At 33.7% G+C, this 16,590-nt stretch overlaps 1 protein-coding gene across 2 annotated transcripts; it reads right to left on the bottom strand.

Annotated features, from left to right (window-relative positions):
• Positions 1-5,544: 5,544 nt before the first annotated feature.
• Positions 5,545-7,252, bottom strand: LOC107616085 (uncharacterized). 2 transcript variants are annotated; one of them, XM_088500578.1, is made up of 3 exons: positions 6,812-7,252; positions 6,100-6,245; positions 5,545-5,579 (listed from the first exon to the last, which is right to left on the bottom strand). In XM_088500578.1, exons 1-3 carry the CDS (start codon positions 7,183-7,185, stop codon positions 5,554-5,556), a joined length of 546 nt encoding a protein of 181 aa, XP_088356704.1. In that variant the 5' UTR covers positions 7,186-7,252; the 3' UTR covers positions 5,545-5,553. The 2 variants fall into 2 exon arrangements, with proteins under 2 accessions (XP_088356704.1, XP_016173571.1); XM_016318085.3 differs by lacking the exon at positions 5,545-5,579 and having other exon boundaries at positions 5,966-6,245.
• Positions 7,253-16,590: the final 9,338 nt, after the last annotated feature.

Raw genomic sequence — 16,590 nt, 5'->3', positions numbered from 1 at the left:
TTCATAGAAAACCATAGAAAATACTAGAAAATCATAGGAAATCTTAAGAAAACCATAGAAAACCCTAGAAATCCCTAAAAATCCAAAGAAAATCCTAAGAAAACCATAGAAAACCCCAGAAAATCCTAGAAAAACCTAAGAAAACCCTAGAAAAATCCTCGAAAATCCAAGAAAACCGTAAAAAATCCTCGAAAATCCTAAAAAATCATAAAAAATTCCAAGAAAACCATAGAAAATCCAAGAAATCCCTAGAAAACCCTAGAAAACCCTATAAAATCCTAGAAAACCCTAAAAAAACTCTTGAAAATCTTAGAAAACCCTAAAAAACCTAGAAAATTCTAGAAAAACCCTCGAAAACCCTAGAAAACCAAAGAAAATCTTTAGAAAACCATAGAAAAACCCGGAAATCCCTAAAAATCCCTAGAAAATCATAAGAAAATCATAGAAAACGCTATATAACCATAGGAAATCTTAAGAAAACTATAGAACACCCTAGAAACCCCTAAAAATCCATAGTAAATCTTAAAAAATCATAGAAAACCCTAGAAATCCCTAAAAATCCCTAGAAAATCCTAAGAAAACAATAGAAAACCTTAGAAAATCTTTGAAAATCTTAAGAAAACCATAGAAAACCCTAGAAATCCCTAAAAATCCAAAGAAATTTCGAAAAAAACCTTAGAAAACCCTAGAAAATCTTAGAAAAACCTAAGAAAATCCTAGAAAATCCAAGAAAAATCCTGAAAATCCTAGAAAACTGAAAAAAATCCTCGAAAATCCTAGAAAACCATAGAAAAATTCTAAGAAAACCATAGAAAACCCGAGAAATCCCTAGAAAACCCTTGAGAATCTTAGAAAACCCTAAAAAGCCCTAGAAAAACCTAGAAAATCCTAGAAAAAACCCTCGAAAACCTTAGAAAATATTTAGAAAACCATAGAAAATCCCAGAAATCCCTAAAAATTCCTAGAAAATTCTATGAAAACCGTAGAAAATCATAGAAAATCTTAAAAAAACTATAGAAAACCCTATAAATTCCTAAAAATCCCTAGAAAATCCTAAGAAAACCATAGAAAACCCTAGAAAACCATAAGAAATCTTAAGAAAACTATAGAAAACCCTAGAAATCCCAAAAAATCCATAGAAAATCCTAAGAAAATCATAGAAAACCCTGGAAAAACCTAGAAAAACCTAAGAAAATGCTAGAAAATCCTAGAAAAATCCTCGAAAACCCTAGAAAACCCCAAAAAATCCTCGAAAATCCTAGAAAACCGTAGAAAATCCTAAGAAAACCATAGAAAATCCTAGAAATCCCTAGAAAACCCTATAAAATCCTAGGAAACCCAAGAAAAACCTTGAAAATCTTAGAAAACCCTAAAAAACCCTAGGAAAATCTAGAAAATCCTAGAAAACAGACAAAAACTCTAGAAAAACCAAGAAAATCCTAGAAAACCCTCAAAACCCTAGAAAACCATAAAAAATCCTCAAAAACCCTAGAAAATATTTAGAAAATCTTTAGCAAAACCGTAGAAAACCCTAGAAATCCCTAAAAATTCCTAGAAAATCTAAAGAAAACCATAGAAAACCCTAGAAAACCATAGGAAATCTTGAGAAAACTATAGAATTCCCTGGAAATCAATAAAAATCCATAGTAAATACTAAGAAAACCATAGAAAATCCTAGAAAATCATAGGTAATCTTAAAAAACCATAGAAAACCCTAGAAATCCCTAAAAATCTCTAGAGAATCCTAAGAAAACCATAGAAAACCCTATAAAATCATAGGAAATCTTAAGAAAACCCTAGAAAACCCTAGAAATCCATAGTAAATCTTAAAAAACCATAGAAAACTATAGAAATCCCTAAAAATCTCTAGAAAATCCTAAGAAAACCATAAAAAACCCTAGAAAATCATAGAAAATCTTAAGAAAACCATAGAAAACCCTAGAAATTCCTAAAAATCAAAAGAAAATCCTAAGAAAACCATAGAAAACCCTAGAAAATACTAGAAAAACCTAAGAAAACTCTAGAAAAATCCTCGAAAACCCTAGAAAACAGTAAAAAATCCTCGAAAATCTTAGAAAACCATAGGAAATTCTAAGAAAACCCTAGAAAATCCTAGAAATCCCTAGAAAACCCTATAAATTCCTAGAAAACCCTAGAAAAACCCTTGAAAATCTTAGAAAACCCTAAAAAACCCAAGAAAAACCTAGAAAATCCTAGAAAATCCTCGAAAACCCTAGAAAACCAAAGAAAATCTTTAGAAAACCATAGAAAACCCCAGAAATCCCTAAAAATCCCTAGAAAATCCTAAGAAAACTATAAAAAACCCTAGAAAATCATAGAAAATCTTAAGAAAACTATAGAAAACCCTAGAAATAACTAAAAATCCATAGAAAATCCTAAGAAAACTATAGGAAATCCTAGAAAACCATAGGAAATCTTAAAAAAATTATAGAAAACCCTAGAAATCCCTAAAAATCCCTAGAAAATCCTAAGAAAACCCTAGAAAACCATAGGAAATCTTAAGAAAACTATAGAAAACCCTAGAAATCCCAAAAAATCCATAGAAAATCCTAAGAAAACCATAGAAAACCCTAGAAAAACCTAAGAAAACGCTAGAAAATCCTAGAAAAATTCTCGAAAACCCTAGAAAACCCCAAAAAATCCTCGAAAATCCTAGAAAATCATAGAAAATCCTAAGAAAACCATAGAAAATCCTAGAAATCCCTAGAAAACCCTACAAAATCCTATAAAATCCTAAGAAACCCCAGAAAAACCCTTGAAAATCTTAGAAAACCCTAAAAAATCCTAGAAAAATCTAGCAAACCCTAGAAAACCATAGAAAATCTTAAGAAAACTATAGAAATCCCTAGAAATCACTAAATATCCATAGTAAATCCTAAGAGAACCATACAAAACCCTAGAAAATCATAGGTAATCTTAAAAAAAGATAGAAAACTCTAGAAATCCCTAGAAAATCCTAAGAAAACCCTAGAAAATCATAGAAAATCTTAAGAAAATCGTAAAAAACCCTAGAAATCCCTAAAAATCCATAGAAAACTCTATAAAACCCTAGAAAAACCCTAGAAAACCCTTTAAAATTCTTGGAAACCTTAGAAAAACCCTTGAAAATCTTAGAAAATCCTAAAAAACCCTAGAAAAACTTAGAAAATCCTAGAAAACTCTAAAAAAATCCTAGAAAATCCTAGAAAAACCCTCGAAAACCCTAGAAAACCATAAAAAACTCTCGAAAACCCTAGAAAATATTTAGAAAACCATAGAAAACCCTAGAATCCCAAAAAATCCCTAGAGAATCCTAAGAAAACCATAGAAAATCCTAGAAAATCATAGGAAATCTTAAAAAAATTATAGAAAACCCTAGAAATTCCTAAAAATCCATAGTAAATCATAAGAAAACCATAGAAAACCCTAGAAAACCATAGAAAATCTTAAAAAAACCATAAAAAACCCTAGAAATCCCGAAAAATCTCTAGAAAATCCTAAGAAAACCATAAAAAACCCTAGAAAATCATAGGAAATCTTAAGAAAAACATAAAAAACCCTAAAAATCCCTAAAAATCCAAAGAAAATCCTAAGAAAACCATAGAAAACCCTAGAAAATCCTAGAAAAACCTAAGAAATCTCTAGAAAATCCTAGAAAAATCCTCGAGAACCCTAGAAAACCGTAAAAAATCCTCGAAAATCCTAGAAAGCCATAGAAAATTCTAAGAAAACCCTAGAAAACCCTAGAAATCCCTAGAAAACCCCAGAAAACCTGATAAAATCCTAGAAAACCCTAGAAAAACCCTTGAAAATCTTAGAAAACCCTAAAAATCCTAGAAAAACCTAGAAAATCCTAGAAAAACCCTCGAAAACCCTAGAAAACCAAAGAAAATATTTAGAAAACCATAGAAAATTCCAAAAATCCCTAAAAATCCCTAGAAAATCCTAAGAAAACCATAGAAAACCCTAGAAAACCATAGGAAATCTTAGAAAAACAATAGAAAATCCTAGAAATCCCTAAAAATTCATAGAAAATCCTAAGAAAACCATTGAGAATCCTAGAAAACTATAGGAAATCTTTAAAAAATCATAAAAAACCCTAGAAATCCCTAAAAATTCCTAGAAAATCCTAAGAAAACTATAAAAAACCCTAGAAAACCATAGGAAATCTTAAGAAAACTATAGAAAATCCTAGAAATCCCAAAAAATCCATAGAAAATCTTAAGAAAACCATAGAAAACCCTAGAAAAACCTAGAAAAACCTAAGAAAACGCTAGAAAATCCTAGAAAAATCCTCCAAAACACTAGAAAACCCCAAAAAATCCTCGAAAATCCTAGAAAACAGTAGAAAATCCTAAGAAAATAATAGAAAATCCTAGAAATCCCTAGAAAATCCTGTAAAATCCTAAGAAACCCCAGAAAAACCCTTGAAAATCTTAGAAAACCCTAAAAAACCCTAGAAAAATTCAGAAAATCTTAGAAAACACTCAAAAACCCTAGAAAAACCAAGAAAATCCTAGAAAAACCCTCAAAAACCCTAGAAAACCATAAAAAACCATCGAAAACCCTAGAAAATATTTAAAAATCTTTAGAAAATCGTAGAAATCCCTAGAAATCCCTAAAAATTCCTAGAAAATCTAAAGAAAACCATAGAAAACCCTAGAAAACCATAGAAAATCTTAAAAAAACTATAGAAATCCCTTGAAATCCCTAAAAATCCATAGTAAATCCTTAGAAAACCATAGAAAAACCTAGAAAAACCTAAGAAAACGCTAGAAAATCCTAGAAAAATCCTCCAAAACACTAGAAAACCCCAAAACCCAAAATCCTAAACCCTAAACCCTAAAATCCCCTAAAACCCCCCAAACCCCCCAAACCCCCAAACCCCAAACCCCCAACCCCAAGAACCCCCGAACCCCGAACCCCCGAACCCCTAGACCCTAAACCCCTAAACCCCTAAACCCCAAAAACCCCAAAACCCCCAAAACCCCTGACCCCTGACCCTAGACCCTAGATCCTCAACCCTCAACCCTCAACTCTCAACCCTCAACCCTAAACCCTAAACCCTAAATCCTAAACCCTAAACCCGGAACCCCGACCCCGAACCCGACCCCTGAATCCTTGAAGCCCTGAAGCCCTGAAGCCCTGAAGCCCTGAACCCCTGAACCCCTGAGCCCCTGAGCCCCTCACACCCTAAACCCCCTAAAACCCCTAAACCCCTAAACCCCTAAACCCCTAAAACCCCTAGACCCTAGACCCTAGACCCTACACCCTAGACCCTACACCCCCGAACCCCCGAACCCCCGACCCCCGACCCCCGAACCCCGAACCCCCTAACCCCCTAACCCCGAAGCCCCCGAAGCCCCCGAAGCCCCCAAGCCCCAAGCCCCAAGCCCCAAGCCCCAAGCGCCAAGCCCCAAGCCCCAAGCCCTAGACCCTAGACCCTAAATCCTAGACCCGGACCCTAGACCCCAAAACCCAAACCCCCAAACCCCCAAACACCTAAAGCCCCAAACCCCTAAACCCCTAACCCCAAACCCCAAACCCCAAACCCTAAATCCTAAACTGTAAAATTAAACCTGAAAAAAAATAAATAAAAAGAAGAATCAGAATTATTATAAAATAATTTTATACGTACATTTAATTATATAATATCACGTTAATAAAAATAAATATTTTTTATATTGATCTTATAAATGATTATTTTAAAAAATATAATTAAATAATTATGTAAAATATTTTATACTATCGATATATAAAAATTAAATTTAATTAATAATTTCCTTAATATATATTTGAGTTCTCCTTTTATTTATAAAAAAAAAGTTATGAATTATGTTGTGTTGGGATAGATCATAGATGCATAAGTAATGTCTTATCCTTTGTCATCCTTTTTTATTTTGGATACTTTTTCTTACTCACTCTCCAATCTCCATAGTAGCTAGTTTGTTGTGTAGTGACGATATATAAGGAACTTTATAATAGGTGAATGGGCATAAATCAAAATTAAAAAGGTGGTAGCAATAAAAATAATAAAAAGAAAGGAGGAGGGTAGTGTAGTGTAGTGAATTGATCCTACCAACCATCAAAGATAAGTACCTGCAGCAAACATTCCAGTGGCCACACCCAAAGCTTCAAGAAACCCAATGGCCAGAAAGCGAAGTTTTGGAATGGCTAGCATCTCATCACTTACAATACCTGCCCTATCTCTGATATACAATATGCTAAAATACACAACCACATACCTGCATACATGACACAGATACAACAAACCAGAGTTATTCTGAAGAAATTAATTCTGATATACTACCAATCAATTGAGACTTGTTTTATATGCATGAATTTTTGACATAAATGTAATGCTATGTCCTTTTTTATACATTATAAGAAAACACTGTTACTCCACTCTCAACTAATAACACTTCTGTTTCATGTGAATAATGATTGGATGAGGGAAAAATATTATTTCTATACCAATCATCTATTAGACACAAACATTGTTTAACCCAAAATGACCAAACCATTATAATATGTGTGGACACTGGACACCCACTTTATCATCAAATTTTTAGCACGGTCCCACTCCAGTTCTCAAATCCTTATAACCTTTTTTTGCCCTTATATTTTATTACTTGGCTTTTGAATGATCAAGCAACATTATATATATAACTCTAAAGAGACACAACATAAACCCCAAAAGTAAAATTAATAACGAAAACAGAATTTTGGCAGTGAAAAGTAGCAAATGAAAATGCAAAAAAAGCAACAGAGGAGCGACACTAAATTGAAAGCGAGAAATGATAGCGTTTACCCAAATGTGGTGAACTGAGCAAGGAAAAAGGGGTAATCTTTCATGGGAACAAGAGCAAGCTTATACAGCACACGATTAGCCACCGCCAAAGTAACAGTTAGAGCAGCGGAACTGAAAAAAAATGAAATTCGTCGCACTTGATGAAGATGGTGAAGGATCATCGGTTGAGGACGAAGCTCGAATCTTGTGGCGATTGTTGTTGTTGGTGGTGGTTCTTGTTCTATTTGTGTGAGAGATAATTTGAGGGGAAGCGGTTGAGAATTTGATGACATTGGTAACAGAAGTTGAAGCTTTGGTGTGTTGAGTTGTACGGATGATGAAGAAGGAGGGAAGAAGAAGAAGGAATGAAACGACGATGTTAAAGAATGCGTCATGCCGTTTTTGCGGAGAGAAATGAAATGCCAACGGTAATGGAACCCTTTTTACTTCTCTCAGTTCTTGCTTTCAGCTTCTTTTGTTTCATTTTCAGATTTTTTTTTTAGGATTTTATTAACAAAAAATGTTAAAAACAATAAAATATTACTTTTGGTTTTATATTTATTTTTGTAAAACTTTAAAAATTAAAAACATTAAAAATAAAAATAAAACACAAATCAAACATATTTTGTACTCAAATTAATCAAATAAAAAATAAAAAACTACAATAAATACGCTCCGAAAAAATACTTTTTAATTTTGATATTGAAAAAATTGATGTATTATCCATCATTATTTGGGTTTTGTGTATTATTTAAGGGTGTAGAAGATGGCTGTTAATAAATCGAAAGGTCTGATTTAATATGACACAAATTAAAAACTCTGTTTTTTTTTTAATTTTCAATTTTAACCCATCGATTTGGATTTTTAATTTTTTTTTATTTTTAACTATAAAAATTATCCTGCAATTTGCTACACACTTGACAAAAAAAATATGCACACAAAATACCTAGAGTATGTTTTCTTCATCAATCAAGTTTGAGCACAAATCAGAGGCTAAGTTTTCTCTCCCTCACAATACCTACCCTTCAATTTATATATTATTGTTTAAAAAAAATTTAACTCCATATCAATACGATACACCCCAATAACTAGGGGTGACAAAGTGGGCCGGCCCGCCCCAACCCGCCCCGCCCCACTTAGGCCCGCCCCATAAACGGAGTGGACCGTCCCGCCCCGCCAACTAAAATGGGTTCAAAATGCTAGCCCGCCCCGCTTTATGGCGGATTGGCGGATTGGTGGGCTAGCCCGCTTCTTTTTTTTTTTAAATAAAATTCATTAAAATTAACCAAAAATAAAATTAAAAAACCAAATACAAATAAAAAATAGTCAAATTATAATATAATTTTTTACTATTTTTTTTTAATTTTTAACTTCAACAAAATTGTTCAAAATAATATTTGTCAATAGAATCATCTTTATTTTAAAAGATAAGTCACATAATTTGAGCATATATACGAAATTGTAAAATAAAATAAATAAAGTTAATAGCTAAAAGAAGAGTAAAAACAAAAAATGAAAAAAAAGTGTTTAAAATTCTATAACTATTAATTTTATAACAGTAATCACTCTTTTATTTAATAAAAAAAATAAAAATCTTCGGCCCGACGGACCGGCCCGCCCCGCTCCGCCAAAACCTGCCAATTTGGCGGTGTGGGTTTGGCGGGTTTCTTTAATTTGGGGGCTCCAAATCCTAGCCCGACCCACCTTTTTTAACAGGTTTAGCGGATCGGCCCGACGGGCTCGACCCGTTTTGCCACCTCTAAAGAACGCAAAACATATAATAGAAATCTATTACAAAAGAAAAAGAGTCCCGAAAAACAATAGACAATTCGAAGTTTCGAACAACAAAATCGCATTATAAAATTTAGGTAGTGTTTGGTACGAGAAAATGTTTCATGTTTTTATTTTCAATTCTATTTTTCGAAACCCCTAGAAAACCATAAGAAAATTCTAAGAAAACCCTAGAAATCCATAGAAATCCCTAGAAAATCCTAAGAAAAAGCTAAAAAACCTTAGAAAAATATAGAAAATCCTAGAAAAATCCTAGAAAACCCTAGAACAACATTAGAAAACCCTAAGAAAACCCTCGAAAATCCTAAAAAACCTTAAAAACTCTAAAAAACAGTAGAAAACGCAAAGAAAACCCTAGAAAAACCTAGAAAACCTTAGCAAATCCAAGAAAATCCTTGAAACCCCTAGAAAATCCTAGAAAAATCCTAGAAAACCCCTAGAAATCCCTAGGAAATCCTGGAAAACCCTAGAAAAACATTAGAAAACCCAAGAAAAACCCTAGAAATCATAAGAAATCACTAGAAAACCCTAGAAACCCTAGAAAATCCTAGAAAAACCTAAGAAAACGCTAGAAAATCCTAGAAAAACCTAGAAAATACTAAAAAAATCTCGAAAATCCTAAAAACCCTAAAAAATCCTAGAAAACTATAGAAAATCCTAACAAAACCATTGAAAACCATAGAAATCCCCAGAAAACCCTCGAAAATCATAGAAAATCCTATAAAATCCTAGAAAACCCTAGAAAAATCCTCAAAAATTCAAGAAAATCGTAAAAAACCTTAGAAAAACCTAGAAAATCCTAGAAAAACCCTCGAAAATCCTAGAAAACTCTAAAAAACTTTCGAAAACCTTAGAAAACCATAGAAAATTCTAAGAAAACCATAGAAAATCCTAGAAAACCCTAGGAAACCCAAGAAAACCCTAGAAAATCCAAGAAAATCCCTCGAAAACCCTAGGAAAATCCAAGAAAATCCTAGAAAACCCTAAGAAAACCCAAGAAAATCCTAGAAAAATATAAAAAATCCTAGAAAACCCTAGAAAAACCCTCGAAAATCCTAGAAAATCCTAAAAAACCCTAGAAAACCCTCGAAAACCTTAGAAAATCATAGAAAATTATAAGAAAATCATAGAAAACCCTAGAAATCCCTAGAAAACCCTGGAAACCCCAAAAAACCCTAGAAAAACCCTAGAAAACCAAAAAAACCACTCGAAAATCCTAGAAAACCATAAGAAAATCGTGGAAAACCTTAGAAATCCCTAGAAAACCCAGAAAAATCCTAGAAAACCCTAGAACAACCCTAGAAAACCCTAAGAAAACACTCGAAAATCCTAAACAACCTTTTAAACTCTAAAAAAGCGTAGAAAATGCGAAGAAAATCCTAGAAAAATCTAGAAAACCTTAGAAAATCCTTGAAAACCCCTAGAAAACCCCTAGAAATCCCTAGAAAATCCAAGAAAATCCTAGAAAACCCTATAAAAACCCTAGAAAATCCAGGAAAACCCTAGAAATCTCAAGAAATCACTAGAAAACCCTAGAAATCCTAGAAAACCAGAGAAAAACCTAAGAAAACGCTAGAAAATCTTAGAAAAACCCTCAAAAACCCTAAAAACTCTCGAAAACACTAGAAAACATAGAAAATCCTAACAAAACCATAGAAAACCCTAGAAATCCCTAGAAAATCCTATAAGATCCTAGAAAACCCTAGAAAAACCCTCGAAAATTCAAGAAAACCCTAAAAAACCATAGAAAAACTTAGAAAATCCTAGAAAAACCCTCAAAAATCCTAGAAAACCCTAAAAAACCCTCGAAAACCTTAGAAAACCATAGAAAATCCTAGAAATCCCTAGAAAATCCTAGGAAACCCAAGAAAATCTTAGAAAATCCTAGAAAAACCCTAGAAAACCCTAGGAAAACCCAAAGAAAACCCTAGAAAACCCTAAGAAAACCCTAGAAAATTCTAGAAAAACCAATAAATTTCTAGAAAATCCTAGAAAAGCCCTCGAAAACCCTAGAGAATCCTAAAAAACCCTAGAAAAACACTAGAAAACCCTAGAAAACCCTAGAAATCCCAAAAATCACTAGAAACCCTAGAAAATCCTAGAAAAACCAAAGAAAAACCTAGAAAATCCTAGAGAAACCATCAAAAGCCCTAAAAAACCCTCGAAAACCCTAGAAAATCATAGAGAATTCTAAGAAAACCATAGAAAATCCTAGAAAACCCTAGAAACCCTAGAAAACTCTAGAAAAACCTTAGAAAACCAAAAAAACGACTCGAAAATCCCAGAAAACCATAAGAAAATCCTGGAAAACCTTAGAAATTCCTAGAAAACCCAGAAAAATCCTAGAACAACCCTAGAACAACTCTAAAAAACCCTAGAAACCCCTAAGAAAACCCTCGAAAATTCTAAACAACCTTTTAAACTCTAAAAAAGTGTAGAAAATACAAAGAAAACCCTAGAAAATCCTAGAAAATCCTAGGAAAATCCTAGAAAACCAAAGAAAAACCCTAGAAATCCCAAGAAATCATTAGAAAATTCTAGAAAATCCTAGAAACCCCTAAAAATCTCTAAAAAACCTATAAAACCATAAAAACCACTCGATAACCCTAGAAAATCGTAAAAAATCCTAGAAAACCTTAGAAATCCCTAGGAAACCCAGAAAAATCCTAGAAAAACCTAGAACAACCCTAGAAAACCCTAAGAAAACCCTCAAAAATTCTAAAAAACCTTCTAAACTCTAAAAAAGCGTAGAAAACGCAAAGAAAATACTAGAAAAACCTAGAAATCCTTAGAAATTCCTAGAAAACCCTGGAAAACCCCTAGAAAACCCTAGAAAACACCTTAAAACCCTTAGAAATCACTAAAAAATCCTAGAAAATCCTAGGAAAACTCTTGAAAACCCAAGAAAAGCCCTAGAAATCCCAAGAAAACATTAAAAAATCTTAGAAAATCCTAGACCCTAGAAAAACCTAAGAAAAACCTAGAAAATCCTAGAAAAACCCTCAAAAACCCTAGGAAATCCTAAAAAACCCTCGAAAACCCTAGAAAACCATAAAAAATCCTAAGAGAACCTTAGAAATCCCTAGAAAATCCTAGAAAACCCTAGAAAAACCCTAACAAACCCTAGAAAACTCTAAAGAAACCCTAGAAAACCATAAAAACCCCTCGAAAACCCTAGAAATCCCCAGAAAAACCTAAAAAACCCCAGAAATTCTAAAAAATCACTAGAAAACCCTAGAAAATACTAAAAAACCCTTGAAAACCCTAGAAAACCATAGGAAATCGTAAGAAAACTATAGAAAATCCTAGAAATTCCTAGAAAATCCTAGAAAAACCCATAAAATCCTAAAAAACACTAGAAAAACCCTCGAAAATACTAGAAAACCCAGAAAAACTTTAGAAAAACCCTAGAAATTCCTAACAAAACCAAGAAAAATCCTAGAAAACCTTAGAGAATCCTAGAAAATCTTAGAAAACCCTGGAAAGCCCTTAGAAAACACTAGAAAACCCCTACAAATCCCTAGAAAACGCTACAAAATCCTAGAAAACCCTAAAAAATTCTAGAAATCCCAAGAAATCACTAGAAAACCCTAGAAAATCCTAGAAAAACCTAAGAAAACTCTAGAAAGTCCTAGAAAAACCTAGAAAATCCTAGGAAAACCCTTGAAAACCTAGAAAATCCTAAAAAACCCTCGAAAATCCTAAAAAAATCCTAGAAACCCCTAGGAAAACCCCCAGAAAACCCTAAGAAAACCCTAGAAAACCGTAGAAAACCCTAGAAAAACTCTAGAAACCCCAGAAAAACTCTACAACAACCTTAGAAAACCCTAAAAAACCGTCGAAAATCCTAAAAAACCTTAAAAACCCTAGAAAACCCTAGAAATCGTAGAGAAATCCTAGAAAACCCTAGGAAAACCCTAGAAAATCCTAAGAAAACCCTAGAAAATCCTAAAAAAACTATAAAATCCTAGAAAACCCTAGACAAACCCTCGAAAATCCTAGAAAACACTAGAAAACCTCTTGAAAACCCTAGAAATCACAGGAAATCCCTAGAAACCCCTATAAGACCCTAGAAAATCCTAGAAAAACCTAGAAAATCCTAGAAAAATTCTCAAATACCCTAGAAAACCCTAAAAAATCCTCGAAAGCCCTAGAAAACCATAGAAAATTATAAGAAAACCATATAAAATCCTAACAAACCCTAGAAAACCCTAAAACCCCTAGAAAACCATAAAAACCCCTCGAAAACCCTAAGAAAATCCTAGAAAACCCTAAAAAACCCCTCAAAAATCCTAGAAAACCTTAAAAATCCTAGAAAACCCTAGAAAAACCCTTGAAATCCCAAGAAATCACTAGAAAATCATAGAAAATCTTAGAAAACTTTAGAAAAACCTAAGAAAACCCAAGAAAATCATAGAAAAACACTCGAACATCGCAAACAACCCTCGAAAACCCTAAAAAACCATAGAAAATCCTAAGAAAACCATAGAAAACCCTAAAAATCCCTAGAAAATCCTAGAAAACCCTAACAAACCCTAGAAAACTATAAAAACTCCTCGAAAACCCTAAAAAAACCTAAGAAAAACCTAGAAAATCCTAGAAAATCCTAAAATCCTAGAAAACCCTAAGAAAAAGCTAAAAACCCTAGAAAATATAGAAAAACCTCTAAAAACCCTAGAAAATTTTAGAACAACCCTAGAAAACTATAAGAAAACCCTCGAAAATCCTAAAAAAACCTTTAAAACTCTAAAAAATCGTAGAAAACGCAAAGAAAACCCTAGAAAAACCTTGAAAACCTTAGAAAACCCTAGAAAACATTGGAAAACCCTTAGAAAATCCTAGAAAACCCTAGAACAACCTTAGAAAACGCTAGAAAACCCTAAGAAAACCGTCGAAAATCCTAAAAAACCTTACAAACTCTAGAAAACCCTAGAAAGTCGTAGAAAAACCCTAGAAAACCCTAAGAAAACCCTAGAAAAATCCTAGAAAACTATAAAAACCCCTCGAAAACCCTAAAAAATCCTAAGAAAAACCTAGAAAACCCTAGAAATCCCTAGAAAACCATAAAAAACCCTAGAAAACCCTAAGAAAAAGCTAAAAACTCTAGAAAAATATAGAAAAACCTCTAAAAAACCTAGAAAACTTTAGAACAACCCTAGAAAAATCTAAAAAAACCCTTGAAAATCTTAAAAAACCTTTAAAACTCTAAAAAACTGTAGAAAACGCAAAGAAAACCCTAGAAAAACCTTGAAAACCTTAGAAAATCCTAGAAAACTTTGGAAAACCCCTAGAAAACCCTAGGAAAACCCTAGAAAACCTAAGAAAAACCCTAGAAATCCCAAGAAATCATTAGAAAACCCTAGAAAATCCTAGAAAATCTTTGAAAAACCTAAGAAAATCTTAGAAAACCATAAAAACCACTCGAAAATCCTATAAAATCGTAAGAAAATCCAAGAAAACCTTAGAAATTCCTAGAAAACTCAGAAAAACCCTAGAAAACCCTAGAACAACCCTCGAAAATCCTAAAAAACTTTTTAAACTCTAAAAAAGCGTAGAAAACGCAAAAAAAAACCCTAGAAAAACCTAGAAATCTTTAGAAATTCCTAGAAAATCCTGGAAAGACCATTAACAATGGTGGTAAAAATGTGACCACATTGGGCTCCAAACCGATTTTGAACATCATCTCCACCACAGAGAAGGCAAAGGGAGTGTGATTCAAACGGCACAGACAATTGACAATAATATTGAGTGTACAGATATTAGATTTGAGTCCTAAGGAGAAAAAGTGTTTGATTAACGAAATGGCAGCTGTGTAATGCTTCATCTTAACAATAGAGCTAAACAATAAATTAAAGTCCTTCACAGATGGCAAAGGGTTTACGGAAACCATCTTGTGAAAGAGATGCAAAGCAGAATCAAGGTTTTGGAGATTCCTAATAGAATATAGGAGAAGGGGCCTGCCTTTGATGGCATCAATATTAGTGGTATAAGAGAGAGTAATGGGAAAAAGGAAGGGTTTGGGATGAGAAAGAGTACCAAATTGAGATTGGTGCCGAAAGAAGCGCAAAGAAGCTGTTGTTGATGAACGCAACATCAATGATGAGTGAGCGCAGCAGCTACGCTCGCCGCAAGGGTATGGAATTCATTCGAGTCTTGTAAGCATAGCTTGACATCCACTGCTGAGTCCACTTCAATCTTCACATTCGCAGAGCCTAGACTATGCATCAGCAAGGTTCTGAAAACTGAACTGGTCATCGAAGGAAAAATAAAATTCTCTATGATTTCTTTTGGAAAAAATAAAATCCCGTTCAAGAAGGAACCATAGCTGTAAATAATTGAGAATATTTGTCAAACTCAGTACCGAGACATAGAACAAGTATACATATAGAGCAGTATCAAACAATCCAATTCTCAATTCCATGAATCATAAACAAAAGGGTGTCTAAAATATCCATAGAATCAATCAAATTCAACATTAAAAAATATCAAAAACCAAATTTTGCAGTTAAACAGAATAAAGTAAAGATGGAATTTATACTCAAATTCCCCTTAATCTTAAACCATGTCTCAGCATATACTTTGTGAGCAGCAACAAAATCATCTTTACAAGCACAACCCAATTCAATTGAAACACCAGACTCAGAATATCACTCTCCAAACCTATGACAAATTCTACAATCCCTCTCCACTTTATGATTAGTAGTATTATTAATATTATTAATAATATTAACATTACCAACTAATAAATGGATATTGAAACTTTAAACTTTATTTAACAACAAGCTGTAACATGGCTCAAATAACAAATTAACCAATTTAATTAATACACAACTCCAAACACAGCAAGTAATATACTTCATACATTCTTCAAAGCAGTCCCAAATCATTTGCAATAACAGTGAACTATGCTTCATAAACTACTCAAATTATCAAAATCAGAATCATGAAACACACTATTTAGAATCTACAGAGGCATACCAATTTCAAGAAATGCATAATTGGCACAATTTATCAAGCATGGCAAAGCTAAGTTCTCAAAGAAAAATTTTAATTAAACAGAAAAACACAGCACAATGGTCAACGGAGCACAGCAGCGAAGAAGACACAAAACAGGCATACCCCACGTGCAACACTTAGTTTCAAAGGATTCAAGCCTGAAGACCCCATCACCTTCTGCAGATGAATTATCGGAATCATTAACAATGGAGTAATTTACAGTAAAAACAGCAAGATTCACAGATTAATTAACACTTATTCAACAATTATTCAACTCATAACAAGTTTACAGATTAACTAACAACAATTATTCAACAATTATTATTAAAAAAATACCTAGAAGCTAGAGGCCCTAGAACAGAGCAGAGTAGATCTTAAGCAAGAGGGGGACAAGGGCACAACCAAAGGGATGACAGGTGGAACAGAGATAGTGCCGGCGACGATGGAACAGAGCTGCGTGACGGAGGCAGGAGGCGAGCCCGGCAAAGATGGAACAAAGCTGCGCGACGGTGCTTTCAAAGCTGAAACAGTAGCTGCACAATGGTGGAACAGAGCTGCACAATAACGACGGTGACTTCGAAGCTCATTTCGGCGACGGCGGCGGGAGCTGGACAGAGGTGAGGGATTGAGATCGATGACGGTGAGAGGAAGGAGGAGCTCGAGGGTGATGGGAGGGATGGGTTCGCGTTTAGCTGTTGTGTGGAGTTAAGGTTGCTGGGTTGGGTAATTGGCTTTTGGCTAGGGCATCCCAGCATCCAAAACGATGGTGGGGTTTTTGCAAAATTAAAAAAATCGGTCAGATCTCGATTCGATTCGACTGACCGATTTTCAACCGGTTTGACAATCTAACATCGGCTTTTCAATCTTTGATTTCAACATCTGTTCGAACCGTTCTTTTTTTCGATTCAACCAGTTCGACCGGTCAATTCGAATCGATTTTCAAAACCTTCATGAATCACGAATTGTCTACCTCCAACAATATTGATAACTTCGTATAAATATCTTTCTTAGTG

This window comes from Arachis ipaensis, chromosome B9 (assembly GCF_059453495.1).
Source record: "Arachis ipaensis isolate K30076 ecotype BB chromosome B9, ASM5945349v1, whole genome shotgun sequence".
NCBI lineage: Eukaryota > Viridiplantae > Streptophyta > Magnoliopsida > Fabales > Fabaceae > Arachis > Arachis ipaensis.
The sequence above is the reverse complement of the archived record's forward strand: the minus strand, read 5'-3'. Positions and strand labels throughout refer to the sequence as shown.